General features: G+C 50.5%; 1 protein-coding gene and 1 long non-coding RNA gene across 2 annotated transcripts; one reads left to right on the top strand and one right to left on the bottom strand.

Moving 5' to 3' along the window:
* Nucleotides 1-31: 31 nt before the first annotated feature.
* On the bottom strand, nucleotides 32-21516 carry LOC130106975 (uncharacterized). Its single transcript, XR_008809782.1, has 3 exons — nucleotides 21502-21516; nucleotides 21188-21302; nucleotides 32-135 (listed from the first exon to the last, which is right to left on the bottom strand). It is a non-coding gene; the product is annotated as an uncharacterized LOC130106975 (long non-coding RNA).
* LOC130106974 (potassium voltage-gated channel subfamily A member 2) lies at nucleotides 12355-13851 on the top strand. Its single transcript, XM_056273349.1, has one exon. It carries the CDS (start codon nucleotides 12355-12357, stop codon nucleotides 13849-13851), a length of 1497 nt encoding a protein of 498 aa, XP_056129324.1.
* Nucleotides 21517-25751: the final 4235 nt, after the last annotated feature.

The following is a 25751-nucleotide window of genomic DNA, read 5'->3' as shown; positions in this document are numbered from 1 at the left end:
TGTGTGTGTGTGTGTGTGTGTGTGTGTGTGTGTGAATGAGCATGCCTGAGAGCTGTTCTACAGCTGTAAGATGGCCACAGCTGGTGTGCCCGGATGCACTCCACTGAGGAATCCTTGGCACCAAGTGTTAGCATTCTGGGGAAAAAACACACACACACACACACACGCACACACACACACACACAGGTACATTAACACAAATGCATGAGGTGAGATGTAAAGAGACACACACTTACACATGTACACTGTATAAGCATATATGCATGAATGTGCACTTGTAAACACACACACAAACACACACACTCTGCTCCACAGCTGGCCCTCTTCTCGTCACCATACTGGTGGGCATGCTCAGCAGGGGTTCGAGGAGACCCCGGGGCTTCCCCTCTCCTCCTCAGCACGTCAACACTCGCCGTGTGAGAGGAGCGACGCCTCAGAGCACCGCCCGTGTCACCCGGCACACCCAATGGGGGGGGGGGGGGTCTGCCGCAAAGAGACGTCGCATTCGTCACCCTTGACCCCAACCCCCAAGACTCTCAACGACACATTTGTGAAGGAAACGCGGGGGGCTACATCTGATCCGATTATTCGCAACATAGCACCCACCCACCCACCCCCTTCCAGCACCACCCTATGATATTTTTATATTTGCCCTAAAACGGTATCTCAGCACCGCCACGAATAGCAACCATCAGACGCGTCGCCATTATTTCTCTGGGTGCCATCTATCCATCTGCTCTCAACAGGATATGTAATGGCACTCTGGGGGCTTTTCATAAAGTTCACTCTTCTGGATCAAGACTCAGTGTTCGGCGCTTTCAGTGAGACAAAAGAGAAGCCCAGAAACCATGTCAAAGGGAAGCATACCGCCCCCACCCCCCCCCCCCCCCCGAAACGGGATGAAATACTAAGCCAGCCGTGAAATGGGCGTAGAATGTCATGTAGACCACTGTTCTGCATAACAGAAGGCACTTCCGCTGCGGACAGACATGACAATGGAGAGGACTGTCTTCTATTATCCGCTTTTGCGTGTCCATATTTCCCCACTGCAGCTAGCCAGCCAGCCAGGAGAGAGAGAGAGAGGGAGAGAGAGAGGGAGGGAGAGAGGGAGGGAGAGAGAGAGAGAGAGAAAACTGCTTTGTCACACCGTCCTGTGACTTTACCTGATGTGTCCTAGAGGCACCAGAAACTCTGTAGGCATGATGTCACCACCCTGCCTCCTCCCACCATCGGCTCAACCGTCTCCGGAGACGGTCTCCGTAGCAACAGAACGAGGTTGAGCAAAAAAAAAAGAAAAAAAGAAAAAGTTATCCAACGACAGTGACAATGCTGACTTTGAACGCATCAACTTCCTATTCAGCGTTTTCATGACTCTGTTGCTTTAAGACACACTTCAGAAGCCTGTGTGTGGTGTGTGGTGTGTGTGTGCGTGTGTTTGTGTGTTACTCTCAACCAGAAAAGTTGAGAATTATGGCGGATAAGTCAGGTGGACTCGTTCACTAGAAGACTAATAGCTTGTTGTTGAGAGGACGTGACCCCTGCAAACTGGCTAATGCGCCAGATGTCCAGCACCAGCTGCGGTGTCTACTGCAGAGCCGGTGGCTGGATCACACCGAGTCCAGTAGTTTATTACCTCGACCGGACTGTGTGTGACCCAAGCTAATTTCCAGCGGTACCAGAGGTAGTTGTAAATTCCTGCAAGTTCCACATCGTGCACACATTCGTGCCGCAGCAGACATCGCATCATATTCTTGCATGAATGCTCACAAGTTGACGTCGATATGCATATTGCAGCAGGGACTTGAACTGGAGGAAAAAACTGAGGTGAAATTATTTCACCAATGTTTTGTTTTGTTTCCCCTCTCAGGAGCAGGACCAGAAGCAGTAGTTCAATTATTAAAGTAAAAGATTCACTTGGAGTTTCTCTGAGTTTTAGGGGCGTCCGGGTGGCGTAGCGGTCTATCCCATTGCATACCAACACGGGGATCGCTGGTTCGAATCCCCGTGTTGCCTCCGGCTTTATCGGGCGTCCCTGCGGACACAATTGGCCGTGTCTGCGGGTGGGAAGCTGGATGTGAGAATGTGTCCTTGTCGCTGCACTGGCGCCTCCTCTGGTCGGTCGGGGCGTCTGTTCGGGGGGGAATAGTGTGATCCTCACACACGCTACGTCCCCCTGGTGAAACTCCTCGCTGTCAGGTGAAAAGAAGCGGCTGGCGACTCCACATGTATCAGAGGAGACATGTGATAGTCTGCAGCCCTCCCTGGATCGGCAGAGGGGGTGGAGCAGCGACCGCCCAGATAGCAAAATTGCTGTGGCCTCGACCCGCCCCACAGCCGACACTTTCATCCGGCCCACATACCACGTGGAATGACGGCAATTGGGCGGTCTGCTCCTGTTTGCCAGATCTGGGCCAGCCATGGTAAGGCCGCATGTGCCACATATCTGCCAAAGGTGGCCCATATTTGTTTTGTGATATTTGGGCCATATTCACCATTTACCACACGGGCCACTTCAGGGTCACATCCAGACTACATGTTGCCGAGAGCACCGCACCTTTGCCCAAAAGAGGCCCACATTTGTTTTGGCATATTTGGGCCATATTTGCTATTATACATGTGGGCCACTTCAGGCTCACATCCATTTTGTCAGGGTCAGAAGAAGGTCATCAGTGTCGCATCACTGCCTGAAGTGGCCCACATCCGGATGCTGTCTGGGCGGGATGGCTCAGAAGAGTGGTATAATTGGCCAAGTACAATTGCAGAGAAAAAAAAGGGGGGGGGTTCTCTGACTTTCATCACTATTCACATCTACAATGTTATGTTTTTACAATATTATATCCATAACACAACCCAGTGAATCACACTCATTTACACAGACGTATTGTATGCCAGCACACCACAAGGGTTCCCTTGCAACAGATAGACTGACTCACTCACCGACCGACTCATAGTCCGTCCGTACAGCGATGCAATAGCCACCTTTCCTTCTCCTTCTCCTGATGTTTTGTACTTTAAGGGCAAACGAGGAAGCCAGATAGTGAAGCGCAGATGTGAACTTTTTCTTTGGTCAGGTCCCAGATCGTGGAAGTGTGACCCATTAATCATTTCGGAGATAGTCCTTTGCTGCAGTTTAGAGTCTGGCAGGTCGCCATTTTGCATTTCGACAGCGGCGCATCTCAACGCAGCAACGGCTCTGCGCCCCTGAAAACAAACTACGGTCTGAAAATACACAAGTACATGCAAGGGGATGAAGTTAAACCTCAATAAACTGAGGTACAGATCATGAACGGGGGCCATTTTGGGCACGCCCGTGTGTGTGTGTGTGGGGGGGGGGGGGCTCCCGTGGTGTTGTGTGTAGTGATCTAGCCAACTGAATAACAGCTTGGCAGTACGCTACGGTGGACCGGTGTCCTTGTGTCTCTCCTGGTTTCTGGCAGTTCTCCAGAGTCTGGCTCCATCCCGCCGGGGCCCAATCTGACTCACTCTCCTCCTCCTCCTCCTCTCTTCTGTGCTTTTCTCCTCCTCTTCCAACACCCCTCTCTCTAACCCCCCTACCCCCCACCCTCTACCCTCGCTTCAACCTCACGCCTTCATTTCCATCCATCTTTCGGGATGCGTGCAGGGACACAGGGAAGGGTAGGGAAAAACAGCACCAGAATTTGTTATTCCGCCCTCTGCGCCCTCCATCTCTCGTTTTCGCTACACTTCCACTCTTCCGAGCCGGAGCGGTGGAAGCATGTGTGACCTGGAAATGCCCCGTTTTCGCAGGAAACCTCTTTCAGAGTTTCTCCTCTGCAGCGACTCACCCCCCTCCGGAGGGGGTAAATAAATCAAGTCTCAACGAAAATTGCATTTGAGAAAATAATCCTCAGCTGTGAGATTGTGGGGTGACAAAACACCTCAAAGGAAGAGTAACAATGATAAAAAGAAAACGCAGAGGCCCTATTGGCCCGAGGTAATTTTAGCACGAGACGCTTAACAGAGGTTGTAAATATTTAGCATGAAGTAATTCGCCGGTGAGGGAATGGTTTACATGCAGGAAGGTATTGCATCATCACATCTAGAAGCGGAAAACCTGGGTTTTATACGACAGATGCAAAAGGTGCAGAGCATGAACATGAAAGGCCTCGCCGTGTCATCACTGAGCACTGCCGACATCGCTAATTGTACTCTATTATGTTAGCCAGTGGGCTGCTAATAGACATAACAAGGTCATTAGACTTCATAATGGTGGAATCTGGAACTTGGTAATGGTATTATACTGTGTGTGTGTGTGTGGGGGGGGGGTAATGTGTGTGTGCGTGCGTGCGACTCCAATTGAGTTGGAATTCGAGGGATCTTTTCATGAAGTGTGCGACACAACACTGCCTATCCATGTCACCAACATACAGACTTTTAAGTACTGCCGCTCCAGGGTTCGGGTCCGACTGGCGGTTCAGGAAATGCGGGGGGCCACTCGGGAGCTCGTGGTACAGCCGACTCTCCAGTAATTACACCGGCCTCCCCTTCAAGCCTGCAGGAATTAGAAAGCTATTAATTCTTGCCATTTCCACTCTGTTGACAGTGGAGACCGCCAAATATTGTTAACGGCTGACACTGCAAACGTTAAAACAGGCTACGAATTACGCAGAAACATTTCACTTTTCTGGTCTGGTGATGAAAGAGTACTACACATGGTTTGGACGAGGGTCCAGGAGCAGTTGTACACATTCTTTCAGTTTTGAATGGTAAATAATCCTGCCCGGGTACCGTAATTTACGTGCACAACTCGGGAAGTGACCGGGCGGTACGGCTCAACAAGAAGGGCCCTTCATTTTCTGTCTCACCTAGGTTCAGCGTCTCGGCTCTCTGTCTCTACATAACATGCGACGGGCGAGGTCCTGAAATCAATACCCCTTAGAAAACAAACACAACGTTGTCGCCCCCGTCTTCGGCGAACGAGACGCCCCGTCTCTCCACATGATTAAAACACATGGCGCACATGTAGCGTGCTAGAAACCCTCGCTTTTAATTAAAGCAAGCCGGCTAATGCAATGTGACCCGAGCACGGGAGAAGTGCATTAACAGTCTCTGTAAATAGGGCCCTCAGCTCATAAATAATGGCTACGCTGTCATGACAAACCCGGGAAAGCCATTAGGAGACAGTGAGGGGCGTGCACGTGTGTGTGTGTGTGCATGTTTGCATGCATGCTGGCATGTGTGTGTGTGTGTGTGTGCGCCATATCAGCCAGTAAACCAGACAAGCAGAAGGGAAGAGGTCGGGAGCCCTTATTGGTCCAAGAGCTGCAGCAACAACTTTGGCAAAGCCGTAACCCCCACCCCACCCCACCCCACCCTACCCTACACCCCCCCCCACACACACACACACACACTACCACCTTTACTCCATCCCCTAACCCCTTTTCTGTTAGTTTTCTTGTCCTTTTGCCTCCTCTGGTCATATCCCGAGGGATTTCCCCTCTGACCTTTGGCCTCATCTGGAAGGTCGCCTCCGATCAACCCCCCGCTAATTAACTGATGGTGGGAGAGGGAAGCACAGTTGATCTGAGTTCGGTCTCCACTGTAACAAAAAAAAAGAAAAAAAGAAAAGTGCAGCATAACAAAGGAGTATTTGTTCTATTTTAGCCACCCGGCTATCTATTATTAATAAGCCTGGGTGCCAGGAAAGGCTACAAATACAACCACTGACAACAGCGTAAAAAAAAGAAGCTACACACACACACACACACACACATACGCACAGTAGACCTAATGCCATTACAAACTCAGATGACGTAATATCCAACATCGCCTTAAAGAAGTATTGAACAAATCAGGGGGGACGTCTAATGCAGTGTTGGTGCTGTCGTATCCACATAACCTCCGAGGAGCATTTCCTCCGTCAGCAGTACAGCTCGCACATCTCCAGCCGCCTCATCAGACTTATATAGTACCGTGTCCAGATTCGCCATACGCCGATTCACCAAACCGAACGTCCGAATGTACGCTGCTTTAATATTTCACGCTCGGCCGCCCTAATACTCCCTAATATCGCTGCCTTCTTAATAATTGAGAAAGATGAGTGCAGTTTTGCTGTGCCTATCAGATCATGTGTCGGTTATCTGGGGAGGGAAAAGGTGAAATTTCACTCGTTTTCTTTCACCACTTTTTTCCCCCCTGATCATTTTTTTCCCCCTGTGGAAATTTCTTCCCCCGACTCGAGGGGTCAAAGGGCAGGGTTAGGGTTAGCCATACACTGGCAACTATCATATGTTTTATCTGCGAGGGGATGTAATGTGATTTTAAAGCCCTCTTGGGACCGGTGATTTATGCTATAATAATAAAATATTGGTGCTTGACTTGATATTGATCGGATCAGGCAGCGATGCTCGTTGGCTGCCAGAGGTATTTCTGCAGGTGCAAACAGTAACGTAGGCTCGATGCCGAAACGTTTGTCTTTTTGTCAGCCTATTCAGAACCGCCTAAGACGTATTTTGTCCTCCCTCCCACGGTGTGAAGGAGCCATCTTTGTTACCAGCAATACCAGGAGACCTCGCGAAGACCAACAGGAGGCTGTCTGCACCAGAGTGCTTGAGGCTCGAGCACTGCGGCTACTCGACAGCGTATGCCATGTATGAACCCGAGAAGACTTAATCAGCTGTGAGAAATACTGCGAGACCTTGCCCCATGAGCAATGGCAGCCCACAAATGAAGCAACAAATGCTTATGATATTGTAATGTGCACGAATAACTAGACTCGCTAACCGGTTGGCTAACGGGTCGGACCCTTTAGTCGACTGGTTAACGTAGTCGCCCGTGGTGTGGGACAACCGGGTTCGCGTCCCGGCTGCGGCGGTTCCCGGCTGCCCCCCGAATTCGCTACATTGGTGTCAGAAGTGCCGCAAGGTGGCACAGTGGTTAGCGCGGTCGCCTCACAGCCAAGAAGGTCCTGGGTTCGAGTCCCGGGGTAGTCCAACCTTGGTGGGTCATCCCGGCTGGGTCGTCCTCTGTGTGGAGTTTGCATGTTCTCCCCGTGTCTGCGTGGGTTTCCTCCGGGGGCTCCGGTTTCCTCCCACAGTCCAAAGACATGTAAGTCAGGTGAACTGGCAGTACTGAATTGTCCCTAGGAATGAATGGGTATGTGGGCGTGTCGGCCCTGTGATGGCCTGGCAGCCTGTCCAGGGTGTCTCCCCGCCTGCCGCCCAATAACTGCTGGAATAGGCTCCAGCATCCCCGCGACCCCTGAGAGCAGGATAAGCGGTTAAGACAATGGATGGATGGTGTCAAAGGTGGGATGGTGAGAGCGTGAGGGAGGGGTGAGGGAGCTGGTGAAGTGCGTGGACGCACTTCCCTAAGGAGGGTGGGTACTGTAACGTGCACGAATGACTAGACTCGCTAGCCCTTGGCTAACGGATCAGACCCTTTAGTCGACTGGTTAAAGTAGTCGCCCGTGGCGCAGGAGACCCGGGTTCGCGTCCCGGCTGCGGCGGTTCCCCACGAATTCGCAACAATACATCGCACGCTCACGAGCTGGCTGGCGAGGAAATCCTGCAGGAGCGTCAAGTGAAGAGGTAATCAAGTTGTCAAAGCAAATTTGTAATTTGTGACACTGGGCTATACAAAGGAAATTGCCTCGACTTAAAACACCGGACAAGTGTTTTATACCCATGCTGCTTGCCCTCAAAAGCAACACGAATATGTATTCTACTTTTTTTTCAAACCACACGAATTCAGGCCGATTTCGACCCGATTGCATCGCTGCCGACCACCGATCGGTGTCGAGAACGACAAACGCTCTTGTAGTGTGACATGATCCAAGACCAGCGTAAGACGCGCCACGACCCCGACTCGACAAGTCTAGCGTGTCAGAGTTTTACATCTTCCAGCTAGTTTTTTTTCCCCCCTTTCCAATTTTCCCTCCAATTTTGTATCCGTCCAATTACCCGGCTCCTCTCGAGCCGTCCCGTTCGCTGCTCCACCTCCTCTCCGCCGATCCGGGGGCGCCCCGACCGACCAGAGGAGGCGCCAGTGCAGCGACCAGGACACATACCCACATCCGACTTCCCACCCCGCAGACACGGCCAATTGTGTCTGTAGGGACGCCCGACCAAAGCTGGAGGTAACACGGGGATTCGAACCGGCGACCCCGCGTTGGTAGGCAACGGAATAGACCGCCACGCCACCCGGACGCCCATCTTCCGTCCAGTTCGACACCCCTGACCGACGCTCGAAGACGCGTTCCTGACGCTGACCAACGGGACAACAGAACGCTCCCTGGCGCGCGCAGGTGGACAAAGATGGCGAACAGAAGGCGAGGGGGAGGGGATTAAACTCATCAGGAAGGCGCTCTACTTAAGCGACACAAGGTTGGTGGGTAGAATTTAATAGGGTAAAACGACGTGGTGTTACACTCTTGTACAGTAGGTGGCGGTATGCACCTTAAAGTAGATTGCGATCCGCCAGTAGACCAAGAGAAGAAGAAGTAACGCCATATGTCATGTTAACGATAACGCTGTACTGAGCCCATACGAGGTGGTGGTCAGCAAAGAGAACTGGCGCTGTTTGGCTGCTTTCTTGATGTCAGTTTAAGTGACTGTGAAACCACCTGATATTAAAACATATCAATGCATCTTCATTGACCAGAGTGACGTCATACAATTCCCAAAAGCCAGTCATTTTTGGGGACCTTCTGTTTACATAGCTAGCTAGGCTAATTAGGCTAATTTTCGTGACATGGACACATTCGTTACCTCAAGTTGTCTTCGAAGGACAGACAGCCCGTATTGTCCTCTTCGTGACACCCAGGGACGGGTCCACGATCCCTTTCTTTTCCTTTTCCGAGCACAAGACCGCCAGCGTCACACGTGGCGCTTCTTCCGCGATCGACGCTTCTTGACCCGCCTCCGCGACGACCTATGAACTCGCGTACGGCCGTGATGACGGCAGATGACGTGATGACGACAGCATGCGACGGCGGGTCGGGATCATACTTGTAGTGTGGCCAGTCTGGCGGCCAAGGCAGGACACGGATTTATGGCAGTAGTCTGAAAGTCGTGAAAGACAAAAAAATGTCGTGTAGTCTGACCCGGGCATAAATGCACTGCAAGATAAACGCGTGAGAACGCGTAGGGTTTGTGGCAGATCATTGGATTTCTATAGAGCGGGGCGCCCTCTAGTGGTTCATTTGCTAAAATAAAGATTCTGGAGCCAAAACGCGGGTTCTGAAAGCCACAAATCTAAGCTATCGTTTTGCAATTGTTACCCATCAACAGCTCTTTCCAACCCCACCTCGATAACCGGTGGCCACTTCTGATGCTACAGGATAAAGTCAGGATTTTGCTGATTGTGCCTTTAAGAATGACATTTCACAAGTAAAGAGAGGAGTCAAGAAAATTTAAAAAAAAAAAAGAAAAGGGTATGGCCAGTATGGTCTGGTTGCTGTTTAAAGTTAGGGATGTGTAGCCCTTTAAGTGGTCCACACTGCAGAGAAAGTAAGGAGTGGTACAGTGCGGATGGAGAGCCCTGGCTTTCTCCATCACCACCAGCACGTCTCTTTGTATGCAGAGCAATGCCCGACTGCAGCTTTGACTATAAGCTTGGCACACACACACACACACACACACACACACACACACACACACACACACTGTGTCTATACCATGAATAGAGAAATAACAGCCAGCATGTCTCACCTCCGCTGAACTGAGACAAAGACCAGCAAGGCCACTTGTTTCGATTCGGCTCTGACTCTGTGAAATTGCATAATCCAGCTCACTTACGTATAGGATGATGCGTTCACGCATGTCGTCTCAAGTCAGCGTCTTCTTCACATGCCCTTCTCCCTCCACCATCTAGTTGATCATGGGACTGCAGCAGCGAGCGCGCCGAGCCCGCGCGGGGCGGCGGGGCGCGCTCGGCTCCGTCTGTGCATGTCTCATTTGACTTTCTCTTACTTTATATTTCATTAAGTTCCCTCCCACGTGATGAAAACAGATCGCATTTAATTATATGCCCGTGTGATAATGGCAAAATCCACGCGACTCTGTCAGCGTGACGCATGTGCGGGATCTTGTGTGGAAGTTGGTATCGACACGCAGAAGTTGCTCCTTCGGGTTGACTCGTTTTGCTCACTGTTGGCGCATATAGCTCTAATATACAGGGTGCATCCTCCGTAAGATGGGGGTCATCGAGCCCTTCATTATGGAGAATGCACCTTATATATCAGAGCTATATGCACCAACAGTGAGCAAAATTGGATTTTGGCGTGGTGGAAAACTGGATTTTGGCGTGTGCGCTGCGCGCAAAGTGTAATATCGTCTTGTTTGTGCGCAGATTTGGCGCGACCGGGTTGGGTCATCGCATGCATTCATCAGTTGGACCATCTCCCAGCACGTCCCCGACGATCACCCCTTCAGAGAGACGACCCACTCCTCCGCTGCACCCTTGTTTTCCCTGCGCGTGCAGCAGCACCTTATCCTATATCCTTATTGTATATAATCGGGACGAGTATACCTTTCCGCGGTTGTCTGCAGCCACAGCCGGCAGTTTGCCTATATATACATATATATACATATATACACACACACACATATATATATATATAATAGTATAAGTCGAGGCGGGCTGTGTTTCTGCTGATCCCAGCACCTTTTGGTTATCAAGGGAAGCACCGTCCCTTCTTTCCACCACGCAACCCATCCCAGCCCACCCCTCCCCTTTCTGTCAATCGCCATCCCACGACAAACCTGCCGAGAGAGAGAGAGAGGGACAGAGAGCGAGGGAGATAGAGGGGGGGGGGAGAGAGAGAGAGAGAGAGAGAGAGAGAGAGAGAGAGAGAGAGAGAGAGAGAGAGAGGGAGCGAGAGAGAGAGAGAGAGAGAGAGAGAGGAGCCGGGGAGGGGAAAGCGAGGACACACCCGCATCTCTACTGTAACCGGAGGATGCTGCAGGACAACATGAGGTGGATCTGATCGACCTGAATCGGAAAATTCCTTTTCTTTCTTTCCGTTTTTGTTTTCTCCCATCTTTGAGGGATCAAAGGTAGCAAGACTGAGCGCTGAGCATCTGGATATTTGCCTCCTCCGTGTGTCCTCGGTGTCCAGTGTGTAGCATTCTTGTCTCTCCAGATGTGAGAAAGATGTCCGCAGGTAGGCTGTGGGGGACTGTCATGAGGCACACCGGCTCATATTTACCTTCGGTGTCTGGGCGTCGAAATGGCCATTGTGGAGTGAAGCTTCGTGGCTGAATTTGTTGATTTTCTGTCTTAATGACTTCACCGTGTCGTTAGTAAGCCCGCAGCTGATCATTCATGTCTTGGTTGTTGCTATATGGAGGTTATTTTCTACATATATATACATATATATGTATGTATATATGGAAATATGCATGTACTGTGGAGGTGGAGATGATGCAGAGTGGAGATACATTTCTCTCTCTCTCTCGCTCTCTCTCTTGAAATCTATTTCCTTCTGTGGATAAATAATTTATTGACGTTTCTGAATATTTCAGAGACAGGCTCCATTTGAGACTAGTTTGACTCAAATGCTCAGACAAACTATTGTTAAGTGCATTAATATGTGGTGTTTACCGGGTCTTGGCACACAGATCTATCTGGGGGTGGGGGGGGGCACAGCATCTCTTTATGTTTGTGTTTCTAACTGCAGTGTTCTCATGATACTCTTGATAGGATGCTGTCTGTATGAATTTGGTGCCTACTGCATCGCTATATTCATGCATGGCTTCACTGCAGAAGGTGGTCCGGTTCATTTCAATGGATATGGTCCATTGCAGCAGATCCGTGCTAGCAGATGTCCAGATTCATGAGCTATAGCACGGGTCTATATGCTGCTTACCTGCTAAGTTTACCTGCAAGGAGCCAGTTGCTGTGCAAGAGGGATTTTTTTTTTCTAATTTCCATATTAATTGGCCCCAGTCAGGTGCAATACTGTAAAGCCTCAAGTCTGTCAGAACTGAATCACTGCCAAATGGATTCCTACGTCAAGCGAGTGCCACATCCCTTATATTAAAGGAGATTTACGGGGAATCTGCATGTATTCATCCCTGTTGTCTTTTTTTAGCTTTGCTCCCTACACTCTATTGAGGCAAATTCCTGACAACTCTTGTTTCATTTCAAATGGCATTGTTAAGGTTTTGAACTGGAACTATTTCTGTCTAAGAGTTACCTGACACTGTTGTTTGTCTTTTTTTATCCTTTTTTGGGGGGTCTGCCGTGCGTTCAGACAGCTCCTAGGTGGCATCCTGTGGCCGTCAGGTCTTTACGGTGTTGAGCCCCCTCCCTTTCCCGGACCCTCCCTGCAGTTCTCCAGGCTGCAGGACCCAGACCCACTGAAAAGTGCAGGCCTCCTCCCCCTGCAGAATGACTGTCGCCACAGGCGACCCCTCGGACGAGGCGGCCGCGCACCCAGGGCACCCGCAGGACTACGACCCCGAGGCGGACCACGAGTGTTGCGAGAGGGTGGTCATCAACATCTCAGGGCTTCGCTTTGAAACACAACTCAAGACCCTCTCCCAGTTCCCGGAGACCTTACTGGGGGACCCCAAAAAGAGGATGCGGTATTTTGACCCGCTGAGGAACGAGTACTTTTTCGACAGGAACAGACCCAGCTTCGACGCCATATTGTACTACTACCAGTCAGGGGGCCGACTAAGGAGGCCGGTCAACGTCACACTTGACATTTTTTCAGAGGAGATCCGCTTCTACGAGCTGGGGGAGGAGGCCATCGAAATGTTCAGAGAAGATGAGGGCTTTATCAAGGAGGAGGAGAGACCGCTCCCCGACAACGAGTTCCAGAGACAGGTCTGGCTGCTGTTTGAATACCCGGAAAGCTCAGGTCCTGCTAGGATTATCGCCATAATCTCCGTCATGGTCATCCTCATATCCATCGTCAGCTTCTGTTTGGAGACCCTCCCCGTCTTCCGCAACGATGAGGACGAAATGCACAAATCCCACGCGGAGATCTTCTCACCCGAGACTAACACCACCATCATCAGCTACACATCCACCTACTTCACTGACCCCTTCTTTATTCTGGAGACATTGTGCATTATATGGTTCTCATTTGAGTTCCTAGTGCGCTTTTTCGCTTGCCCTAGCAAAGCAGGCTTTTTTGTAAACATCATGAACATTATTGATATTGTTGCCATCATCCCCTATTTCATCACTCTTGGCACGGAGCTGGCCGAGAAACCAGAGGATGGCCAAGCGGGTCAGCAGGCCATGTCCTTAGCCATTCTCAGGGTCATCCGCCTTGTACGAGTCTTTAGGATTTTCAAGTTGTCACGTCACTCCAAGGGCCTTCAGATCCTGGGCCAGACCTTGAAGGCCAGTATGAGGGAGCTCGGTCTCCTCATTTTCTTCCTCTTCATCGGAGTCATCCTCTTCTCCAGCGCCGTCTACTTTGCCGAAGCCGACGAGCCCGTGTCCCAGTTCGAAAGCATCCCGGACGCCTTCTGGTGGGCCGTGGTGTCCATGACAACGGTCGGCTATGGCGATATGGTCCCCACCACCATCGGTGGCAAGATTGTGGGTTCCCTCTGTGCCATCGCCGGTGTGCTGACTATTGCGCTGCCCGTGCCCGTGATCGTCTCCAACTTCAACTACTTCTACCACCGTGAGACGGAGGGCGAGGAACAGGCCCAGTACCTGCAGGTCAACGTGCCCAAAGCTGACTCGGCGGAGGAGCTGAAGAGGAGCAGGAGTGGATCTACCATCAGTAAATCAGACTATATGGAGATCCAGGAGGTGGTGAACAACAGCAACGAGGACTTTCAGGAGGAGAACCTTAAGACAGCCAACTGCACGCTTGCCAACACAAACTATGTCAACATCACCAAAATGCTCACAGATGTGTAGTCAATCTGCCGCTTTCGCCACAACCACCGAACCCACCGCAACCATGGGGAACGTGGAGCCGAGCAACTGGGTGGGACACGGTGTGCTGCGTCCCACCTCACACATGCTGGAATATCAAGGCAATAGAAATCAGGACGCTCTAGTCATTTTAAGCAACGAGTGATAGAAAAAAAAATGGAATAAGACCATATGCTCACCCCCACCCCACCCCACCCCACCCCCATCCTGTCTTCACTCCTCACGCCTTGCTCGTAAGAATATCAAACAACACTAACTGTAAGACGGTATGACATTTCCCAGTTTCTCCCCATTTAGATTTCTGCATGCGAGTTGGCTTTGTCTGTGCGACCCTTCTGAAAACGATGCCTAGAATCTCGCGGTCACATTAGCCAACAGTAGTGCACCTACAAGAAGCGGGAAAAAAAGGGGGGGGGGAACATAATCAAGTAAAATCCCCCCCCCCCCAAATGTTTTTCTTCCATAAAAAGGGTGTAAAAAAACAAAAACCAAAACAAAGACCCAACATAAACCCATGCTTCAGTCCCCGTATTCCTCGGCACACTGCCCTTCCGATGATCTCTATTTGCTTCATATGCTGCTTTCCCGGAGCCAATGAAAACTGTTTTGGGGGTTACAAAAAGAGAGAAAGAAAATACTTAAGAGATAAAAGGATGTGTGAGCATCAAAAACAAGCAAACTCCGCCACGCCACGGTGGCCCGTGGGCGACTCGGTTGAGGGGACCGGTGGTGAAGCACTCCACGTTGTTTTCAAGGATGAATGACAGCCATCGGCGCTACGAGCTCATGGTTCGACACCTTATTTTAGACATCGGTAGACATCAGTATCTGATGAATGACTGAGAATGGCCTTGACTTTTTCACTGCTTTGGTCTTACACGGGTTATGTACTGCAACGCAACCCCACCTCGCCCCAACCCCCACCCACCCCATTCACCGTAACTGGTCTTGCTGCAGAGCTTTGAGGACAACTTGAATGTTTCTTCCTGTCTCATTGGTTTTTTTTGTTTTGTTTTTTTAAGCTTGGTTTCATACGCATACTGAACTCATATACGACGGTAGGCACCCGTGACTTCGCTGATACTGTAGTGAGATAGGTAGTGTAAAGTAAATGTAGTCAGTAGATTATTGCATGATGTCGCTGTCCCAGTGAGGATTTACACTCGTTCCACAAAACTGCCATTCGCTTTCAGCGCACCGCTGTATATTGTCTGTACGCTGCCCTCTTTACAACCCCGGTGTCCATCACACTCTTAAAAAGAAGAAAAAAAGTTAGCTGCAGTTAAGTCTTTACAGGAACATAAGAAGCGTATGTTAAACGATTACGATAGGAAGAAGAGATACGTATCGGTACATAAGGCCCAAGTCTGCCCTCAGCCTGGAGGACTCAGCGTCCTCGGACACAGAAACCACGTTTCAACACGACGTTCTGCCTAGACACCATTCACACGGACTCTGTTCACCAGGTTGCTGAAAAGTAGATTTTAGCAAGAAGTGAGTTTAGGCAAATTCTAGAGTCATGACGTAGGGGTCCCCCCCCCCCCGACATTAATCTTAAAACAAAGAGAAAAGAAAATCCAGGAGAACCAGAGCGAGGAGACTGGCATTGCTCTCGTCTGCCACTCCGTCACGTGTTCACATCTCCACAATCGAATGTGGCATTTTTTTAAGGACTCGTGTACGGAAGCACGCCTGCCCTTAATTGCCTCTATTGAAATGGGTTCGCGCTACCTTCCTGATGTTGCATGACCTCGAAAACATCCCTAGAAGCATGCATTTACGTTTGAGGAAACTCCTGTGACACAAAAAAAAAAGAAGCTCTACAGTTAATAAGAGAGAAATATTTATTTCAATATACACATGTGTATAGATATATAAATATAGATATATATACAGTATACATATACTTTTTATCTGAGATTTTAAGAAAATGCAATGTTCGTCGTATAAGAGAAAGCGAGAGTCTCGACACAACGCTCAAATTGTGGCCCTGGTTTGTTTTGTTTTTTTTTTTTAAATGAAATTAACACTTCGTTCCTTTGAGGCGTATTTCCCAACCCATCCATACAGACCGCCAAAGACACACTTTTACTAGCCAATAGAGAGGCGGTTTTGCATTTTTGGTGTGTCGGCCAGCAAGCCTCGGCACTTAACACCGGATTCCCCTTTAACTTCCCTTATGTTCAGTCCGAAACTGCCTTCCGTGGAGGACGGCGGTGAACCTGGTTCTCCCCTGACCAGTTTCTGCATCTCAGGCCATCAAAGGCCTCGCAGTCACACGGGGTTTGGCCTAACCCATGGCTTCAGAGAGTTTTACTGGCGAGAGCAGACGTCCTTCTCTGGCTGTCTTCTCCCGAGACATATTCGCGCCAGCTGAATCGGTAGGACACCCCCCGCTTTATCCAAAAGTTGGCAGCCAACGTGATTCAGGGCCCGTTTTCCAGGCTCCCGTCCAGCAAAAGAGTCATTTATCCACTCGACACTGCCAAGCTAACGTTTAATGGCAGGGACATCAATAAAGCCAGGGTGAGAATTAGCGTCGGCGTAGCCTAGGCTGTCCTCGTACCTCTCGCTCCTTCATCTCCGGCCCTTCTCCGTCTTCCTCAAGATGTCCCAAATAGCCAGCGAGGGGTCACTAATCAGGAGAGGGTCCGTAGCAGGAAATGTCCCGATGAATCCTGTCACGCTTACTTCGTAAATGGGCTCAGAGCAGTAGCGGAGGCATGTGCCTCTCGGTTCGGGGGGGAGTTTTGTTTTGCAGACTACAGTCTTTAAACCTGCAGTAGCCTAAATCTCGGTCGCCACCGCTGCCGTTATGTTGCTCAGGACGCCTCGTGTGACTGGCCGAGACGAGGCCTCCGACACCGTCTCTCTATCCAACACACGCCACCTCCGTGTCTCGAAAGGGTCGTACGGAGCAAATAAACCGAAGCGATTGGATCCTCTGCTTCACCGAGAGTAGCAAAAAGGGGGCGGATGACGACAGCTGTGGTGGAGAATTAATTTTGCGCCTCCACCCTTTCCTGTTCATGTACACGTTTTAGATATCTTCACACGGTCCGGCGTCTGTCGAGAGCTGTTAAGCAATATTTACATCTGTCTGTAGCTCTCCGACGGAGGACATAGTCTGTCAAGAAGACGGGCGAAGAGACATTCTGGCCTGGTGGCCTTGTCCAGGGTGTCTCCCCACCTGCCGCCCAGTGACTGCTGGGATAGGCTCCAGCATCCCCACCACCCTGACAGCAGGATTAAGCGGTCTGGATGAGGGACGGACGGATGGATATTCTCGCCATAGGAAAAAATCACCCCTCACAGCACCACGAAACGGTAGACCTGCACACCGTCCGACGCAGAGGGTTATGTAGGCGCACAACTGTGCGTTGGTTTACATCGTGTGTGCATCCACCGCTGAACGTCGGCGTCTTAGCTTGGTTGTGACGGCGCGCGACCGCACTGCATGCCCGAGGACTAAAAGGAAAGTCAAATGCTCACGAGTTGACCAAAAAAAAAACAACAAAAAAAACAAAACAAAACTTAATTTTCTATGCATGCAAAATGCATCATATTCCTCTTTGTTTGTACGCCGTTTTATCGACAGCTATTCCTGACAGATAAAAAAAAAAAAAAACCAGAGAGCATGTTTATTCTGTAGGTTTCGGGAATCGGGCACATCATCTCCAATTTTGTGTAGCGACTTATGATCGGGAATTCACCGCGTTGTAGGTAAATATCACTTTCTTCTGAAGCACAAGTGTTCACGACTGTGCTTGCAGATTTACAACGTTAAGTGTTTATATTCAGTGAATAATACACAGTATATAGAGGTCATCTTTTAATTACGTCGAGCATAACATCTCTCCATTGTCGAGGGACCCACCAGCAAATCCACACTGTGAGACGGATGCCCCACAGTAGACCCTGTGCACCGGGAAACCTGTGCAGAGAAGGAATCCTACCTTGTAGCTTGGACACGCGAGAGGGTTCACGTGATGGTTTTGTGTTTTATTTGGCACCGATTGTATGTTCGCTGGGGTGGCACGGTGGTTAGCGCGGTCGCCGCACGGTGAGAAGGTCCTGGGTTCGAGCCCCGGGGATAATCCAACCTTGGGGGGGGGGGGGGGTCAACCTGGGTCGTCCTCTGTGTGGAGTTTGCATGTTCTCTCCGTGTCTGCGTGGGTTTCCTCCGGGGGCTCCGGTTTCCTCCCACGGTCCAAAGACACGTAGGTCAGGTGACTCGGCTGTACTAAATTGTCCCTAGGTGTATGTGTGTGTGTGTGTGTGTTCGAAGTTTCCCGAACTTCTGGGATGAGTCTGAATTGTGCCGTGAGCTCTGAACTGAAAGGCCCACCTGCTGTCACCGGGATAATCTGAACATCAGACGCTGCATGTTTTCCATTTCCACCGAGAGAGAGAGAGAGAGAGAGAGAGAGAGAGAGAGAGAGAGAGAGAGAGAGAGAGAGGGAGGGGCGGTCTCATTGCAAAGGGAACGAGTTGACCAATATGCAATCCGTGTGCATGTGTGTGACTGAGAAAAGAGGTTCGCGTGTTTTTCTTTGACCTGTACACGGGCCTAAATGTGTGGCGTCCACTAAAATGGTATGTACAGTTGCTCACCTCACCCCCTTCCTCCCCCATATCACGAAGGCCTGAAACCATCTATCGACCTTCGTACAGTGGATAAAGAATTTTCTTTCTATGAAATGAAATGTTAGGGAAATAATGTATATATATATATACGTATATATATATATATAAAAAAATACAATGGATTATGGAGCAAAACCATGTACTATATACTGTATGTGAAGTCTGGATTTAAAAAGTAGTATTAAACTGCACTTTACAAGACAAAAGGACAATCTATGGACAAGAAACAACAACAACAACAACAACAAAAGTCAAATTAAAATGCATATAATCCTTCTAAATGATCATTAACCATGACGAAGTGATATCAGTAATGAAGCCAATAATAATCCAATCACAGCTGTGTTTTGTGTGTTTCATGTGTGCGCTGTCCTCGTTCTTGATCTCCCGCTCCTCTGTGTAGGAATGTGTGTGTCTGAAGAGACACACATTCCTACATTTGACTCTGGAATATGCGGGAGCTGCTGTTTTGCAAAGTGTTTAATCGAGCCTTTTCCTTCCGAAACTGCCAAACGCCTGTTCGTTAGCCACCTAAGGCTAACGAACGGGTCCTAAGGCAGCTACCCAGATAGCAAAATTGCTGTGGCCCGGACCCGTCCCACATGCGACACTTTCATCCGGCCCACATACCACGTGGAATGGTGGCACTTGGGCGGTCCGCTCCTGTTTGCCAGATCTGGGCCTGGACCAAGCCATAGCAATGCTGCATGTGCCACATATTTGCCAAAGGTGGCCCATATTTGTTTTGTGATATTTGGGCCATATTCACCATTTACCACACGGGCCACTTCAGGGTCACATCCAGATGACATGTTGCCCAGAGCACCGCATCTTTGCCAAAAAAGGCCCACATTTGATTTGGCATTTGGGCCATATTTGCTATTATACATGTGGGCCACTTCAGGCTCACATCCATTTTGTCAGGGCCAGAAGAAGGCCATCAGTGCCGCATCATTGCCGGAAGTGGCCTACATCCGGATGCTATCTGGGTACGGTCCACACGTACACGGGTATTTTTGAAAACGGGGCTTTTCTCGTCCACACAAGCAATAATTTTAAAAAAAAAATTTTTTTTAAACTCCGTCCGAATGAAAACATAATACAGTGCTGTCAGGAGCATGCCAAACCAACATGCGGCAGTATAACCCTAACCCTAAAGCCATGTTGGCCAATCAGAAACCTGAAAAAAAAAAGAAGCCCAAAACTCAGTTTTCCCTGTCTACACACGAACACTGAAAACAGAGTTTCTGAAAATCTTCACCCTGGAAGGAGTTTTCCAAAAGGTCCATTTTCAGTGACCTAAAACGTAGTTTGCACGTGGACGATAGGCCCGAAATGCAAAGAAAAAGCCACGTTTTCAAAAACACCCGTGTACGCGTGGACTGGGCGTGATGAGTCTGCGAGACGATTTGCAGGGATAATTTTAGCCGGAGAGAGAGAGAGAGACGTGTCTGTGCTGCCGGTACAGAATGCCATGAATCGATCAAAGGCCCCTTTGTTGTTATTCTTAGGACATTCAGTTAGTGTCTTTCTAGCCAGCCGGCGGGGGGTGGGGGGGTCTGTGTGTGGAGGACATCTTTCGAAAAACGCCTCCTGGTATCTTCAGCTACCTTCTCCTTTAAGTGCACGGTATATGCTCCCTGCAGTTTAGAGAGGGAGCACGGTGTTCTATTAATAGCCTTTTTGTTGGAGAGAGAGAGAGAGAGAGAGAGAGAGAGAGAGAGAGAGAGAGAGAGAGAGAGAGAGAGAGAGAGAGAGGGAGAGAAGTGGGAGGAGGAGGTGGCGAGAGGAGAGGAGAAGGCAGAGGAGGAGGAGCAAGGCTATATTCTTCAGTGAAAATTCTTCCCTGTGAACTTTCCCTGACACTCCAGCGCCCCGCATCCCTCCGTAACAAGCAACAACTGAAAAGAAGGAAGACACACTAACCTCTTTTCCCGCTCCGAGGCTGTTGCAACTCTTCCGGAACAGTTGGTGGAAGGCGCTTTCTTCTTCAGGCCCACAAATTCTGTTCCCTGGATGGGATGGGACGGGATGGGATGGGACGGGAGAAAGAGACGGGTGTTTGCTGTAGCCAGCTGGCAATTAGTCACCGCTACACATCTGCCGTTGTGTTACACCGCTACAGTGTCCTATTTACAATGCTACAAGTTCTCTACTCGCCGTGTTTTAGCCCAAATTCTAACAGCAGTCAACGGATGTGAACCGCTGGTCAAACCGTCAGGGTTCTGCTCCCGAGGAGCTCATTTCACCTGGCACATAGAGAGAGATGCTCGTAGCCATTAGCCACCGTCTCGTCCTGAACTACATTTGTGGTTTTAAGCACCGCTCGGCATCGACCCTGGTACACTTGGGGGCCCGACTCGCTGTAGCTCCATCTCCGCCGTAGTCATTAGCCTTGCTTTGATGGGGGCGATGCAGCGCAGCCCTCTCTTTCGGCTGAAACCGGGGCATTTAGGCAGAGCGCGACAGACTCCGGGAGCAGGGCTGAGCCAGAGCCAGCCTGCTGGTCTCTCTAAGGATGCCATGGTGATGCAGGCGTGGGGCAGGTGGCGGTGTGCATGCGTGGGTGTGAGCGTGCACGTGTGTGTGTGTGTGTGTGTGTGTGTGTGTGTGTGTGTGTGTGTGTGTGTGTGTGTGTGTGTGTGTGTGTTTGTTGGTGATGGTACCATACCCACAGCAGCACGGTTGAGCAGTCATGCAGGCGTGCAGTCTGCTCATCAGCTTGTAATGAGGAGACCTGCGCCGTGGGACCCATCTGTAACCCAACGTAGTTGCACCACACCCTGCTGCGGGGGAGACATTTCACTTTACTCTCATGCGCTTCTGCCCCGGTATCCTCTCCTGTTATCCGTACAAGCCTTTTCATTAGGCTGATTCTAACCTAATGCAAACTGTGCCTCTGTCTGTGCTTTGCATCTTTAACGGGTTCGATTCACAAAGTTGCCCCTTAGTCTGGTTTGGTGTACAAGCCGCATTGTGTTTTACCTGTGTGGGTTAAAGGAGCGGAAAATAAGGTGTTGGATTTCCACTTTTTATCTGCCGTTGCACTTGGATCCTTGTCTGTTTGTCCAGGGTGACTATGAAGAAAAGGTCATCACTGCCCTCTAGGGGCAGTTCTGTGGTAAGGCCATCCAGCGTGCTCTCTTCAATTCCCTTCTGCTGTATAACGGAACAAATCACACAGTATTGCTATTACAATGGGCTATGCATCAAACTTGTGCATCGATTTAAGTTCTGAGCGAGAAAACTAAACATTTGGGTGCAATTTTGAATATATAGTCGCTTACGACGCACGCTCATTATGCAGGCTCGTTATCAAAAACTACTGGGCTCAAACAGGAAATACTCTCTCTTCTGGTAGCAAGAAGGACACCAGACACAATAGGGCACATGTCCACCAGTGTTCCCACCTTAGTAATATGGATGATCAATACACACACACACACACACACACACACTTACTTGTAGGGATGACAAATGGGCAGGGTAAAGCTCAGCAAACTATGCATCAGATCAGATCTCGGAAGGGACAACGAACCCGTCGGGCCACGCATCACGGCTGACAGACAGCTCCTCTGGGGCCAATAGGCACACACACACACACACACACACACACACACACACACACACACACACACACACACAACATGGTAACGTGAGATATCATGATAGATGAGACCGACATGAATACATCAGAAAATCCTCGTTTGCAGAAAGACCACGCAGGTGTCAAACAAACAAGGGCGAGACGCCACGGGGGAAACAACCTGCAGTAACACAGGCCGCTACGCTAGCAGATGTCAGCTTTGATGCCTGAGCCGCATACGCAGATCTCTGCACGGAGGTGGGGATGAATTTGCTAACCTCCCGAAACTCATTACTTGTGGTAGGAGTAGCTTAAATGGGATTTGTGTAAGTGGTTCAAACAAGCCCGGGTCGTGTGAAGGTACCACGTATGGAAACCACATGAAACCATTGAAGTGAGACCGGATCTAATAAGCCAGAGCAGGACTGGCCTCACGGTTTGAGGGTTGGTCTGAGGAAAAGCATGCCTGCCATTAAGAGTTGATTCCTAGATATGATGTTGATGCCTAGATGGAGCAGGACGTGGGCTGGTTGTGATAAAGTGTGACAGTAACCCAGAGACATCACTGAAAAAGACCAAGAACTGTTCCAGTCGACCCTGGAAAAGGGTTGAGGACAAAACAGAAGGGTTTAATTTGAATAATGAATGAGATTATTTCCGACACAATAACGTGTTATCACTTTAGCCGTGTCACCATATCATCGCCTGGATTTTGTAAAATTTTCAAGGTGGCCACCAGTGCTATTCTACAAGAACCCAGTGTACAAAGACCAAAAACAGATTATTAGGGGGCGTCTGGGTAGCGTAGCGGTCTATTCCATTGACTACCAACACGAAGATCGCCGGTTCGAATCCCCGTGTTACCTCCAGCTTGGTCGGGCATCCCTACAGACACAAGTGATCGTGTCTGCGGGTGGGGAGCCGGATTCGGGTATGTGTCCTGGTCGCTGCCCTAGTGCCTCCTCTGGTCGGTCGGGGCACCCGCTCGGCGGGGGGAATAGCATGATCGTCCCACGCGCTACGTCCACCTGGCGAAACTCCTCACTGTCAGGCTGCCCAGGTAGCAAAGAATCTTTGGCCCAAATATGGCCCACATCTGCAGTTATCTTACGGCCCACATTTGGCCTTGAATGACGGCGTTGACTCAGGGTGAGTGTGGCTGCCTCAACTCAGCCACACTTAGGCCACATTTGGGCCACATCTGGCTCACGCAATATGTGCCGTAACCCAAGTCAAGCCCAGTTCATTACAATTGGGCCACATCTGGCTACGCAGTATGTGCCGTAACCCAAGTCAAGCCCAGTTCATTACCTTTGGGCCACATCTGGCTACGCAGTATGTGCCGTAACCCAAGTCAAGCCCAGTTCAGTACATCTGGGCCACGTCTGGCCCACACAACACTTGCTGTAACCCAAGTCTGGCCCGGTTTATGACATCTGGGCCACGTCTGGCCCACACAACAGTTGCCAGTGTTGTAACTGAGCCATAAGTACCAAAAGTGCCCCACCAGATTAGGCCCAAATGTGTCTGCTATCTGGGTGGTGACTCCACATGTATCGGAGGAGGCATGTGGTAGTCCGCAGCCCTCCCCGGATCGGCAGAGGGAGTACTTGGCCCGGGTACAACTGGGGAGAAAGGTGGAAAAAAAAACCCCAGATTATTACATAATTAACAGACAACATTAATAAGTAACCGCAATTTAGTGAATACATGCAAAATCTAAATAAGAGGGGGGAAAGCCTCCGAGGCATCATTAAAATATGCGGTTTCGATTTTTCCGGTTTGGTTTTTTAAAAGGGTCCATAGTCCCAAAGAGACACGGAAGAAGCTATTTTTACGTCTGAGACACAAAGAGGTTTTTCTTCTTAAGAAGTCACGAATCTCCTCGCTGCTCCGGCACAACGCCGCCACCTGACCCACGCTGACCCGGCGGTGACTCGAAAGGCCTCGCGCGGCGAATCAAAACGACGCTAATGAATCTTCGAGGGCCACCATCGCTGCCCTCCCAGCGGTGATCACCCGACTCGGGCGGACGCTCCCGTGTCCCCGCTGGACGCCGTCTGAGCGCACGTCTTTCTAAAAGAGCGGCGCTGAACGGAGGCCATTTCCTACAAGCAGGCAGTGGCGCCCCCAAGGGGTGGCCAGGGGTGGCCACGGCCACCCTGATACTATCCCTGCCCCCCCCCCCAGCCACGAGTCGCATATGCAGAATATGCTTCTGATTCTGCATAATATGCTTCTATCTGATATATCTTACATTAGGTGCTGTTCATTTAAATCAACAATGTATATTTTTCTTAACTCTCATATTGACAGTTTTCAACTAGCCTATACAGTATACTGCAACAGCAGCACAGAATTCCCCAAATTCAGTCGTGGCTTTTGGTTTTGGTGTGCCACCCCAAGATTTTCAGTGGCCCCATTTGGCCCCCCCCCCGATGAAAAATTTCTGGGGGCGCCACTGCAAGCAGGCCGGGGGAAGAATGTCAGGGGCTTAAAATATCCCGCGCAAATAAATATTTCATCTCAGCCCAAGGCCTCTTCCTGCCCCCCCCCCACACCCCACATCCCACCTGCAGGTCCGAGACCGGGCAGTCTGCATTTTACACCGACCGGCGTTTGGATTTCTTATCACCAGTCGAATCTCCACCATCACCGAGGCCCAGCGTTTCCGGTTTCAGAGCCACGCCGCATGCCGAATTCGCCACAAGAGGCCACTGTTACATAACCTCGCACGAACAGGAACGACTTTTGGCTCTGTGGAAACATAAAATCCGGGGTGAAAATCCGAGGCGTCTTCCGAGAAACGGTCCCGTGTTTTTAATCTTTTTTACGGGTAACCGTGGCGCGCCGGAGGGCCCGCCGGAGGGCACACCGGAGGGCCCGCCGGAGGGCCCGCCGGGTGCGTCCCCGCTGCAGAACCGCCGGCCGTGAAGCAGCTCGGCAGCGTGAGGACAAGTGGCGTCGGCGAGGCTTCGCTTTCAGAGGCCTGACGCTGCCGCGGCTGTGAAGGTGCGCTGCTCACTGCGCCTGCTCATTATGGAGGCAGCGGTCTCTGGGAGCGGGGGGGGGGGGGGCGCCGCGTCACCACCGCTGGGAGGAGGGGGGGGCCGCCTCGCCACCGCTGGGGGGGGGCAGCCTCGCCACCGCTGCGAGGGGGGGGGGGCTCGCCATCGGGTGCCGCTCATGACGCTGCTGCTGCGCTGGCGTCAGTCGACAGTAAAAAGAATAAGAAATGGTTGTGCATGAGCGTGAGTGAGCACAGGCCTGTGTGTGTGTGTGTGTGTGTGTGTGTGTGTGTGTGTGTGTGTGTGTGTGTGTGTGTGTGTGTGTGCTTGTGTTCAAGCGCGCACACACACACACACACACACACACACACACACACACACACAGGCCTGTGTGTGCTCATCTGTGTGTGCGTGTGTGTGCTTGTGTTCAAGCGCGCACACACACACACACAGCATGCTTGTCTGTGCGCTCATCTGTGTGTGTGTGTGCGTGTGTGTGCTCGTCTGTGTGTGCGTGTGTGTGCTCGTCTGTGTGTGTGTGTGTGTGTGTGTGTGTGCTCGTCTGTGTGTGTGTGTGCGTGTGTGTGCTCGTCTGTGTGTGCGTGTGTGTGCTCATCTGTGTGTGTGTGTGTGTGCTCGTC

The sequence above is a fragment of the Lampris incognitus genome, chromosome 2 (assembly GCF_029633865.1).
Source record: "Lampris incognitus isolate fLamInc1 chromosome 2, fLamInc1.hap2, whole genome shotgun sequence".
NCBI lineage: Eukaryota > Metazoa > Chordata > Actinopteri > Lampriformes > Lampridae > Lampris > Lampris incognitus.
Note: the sequence above shows the minus strand (reverse complement) of the source record. Positions and strands in the feature narration are given on the sequence as shown.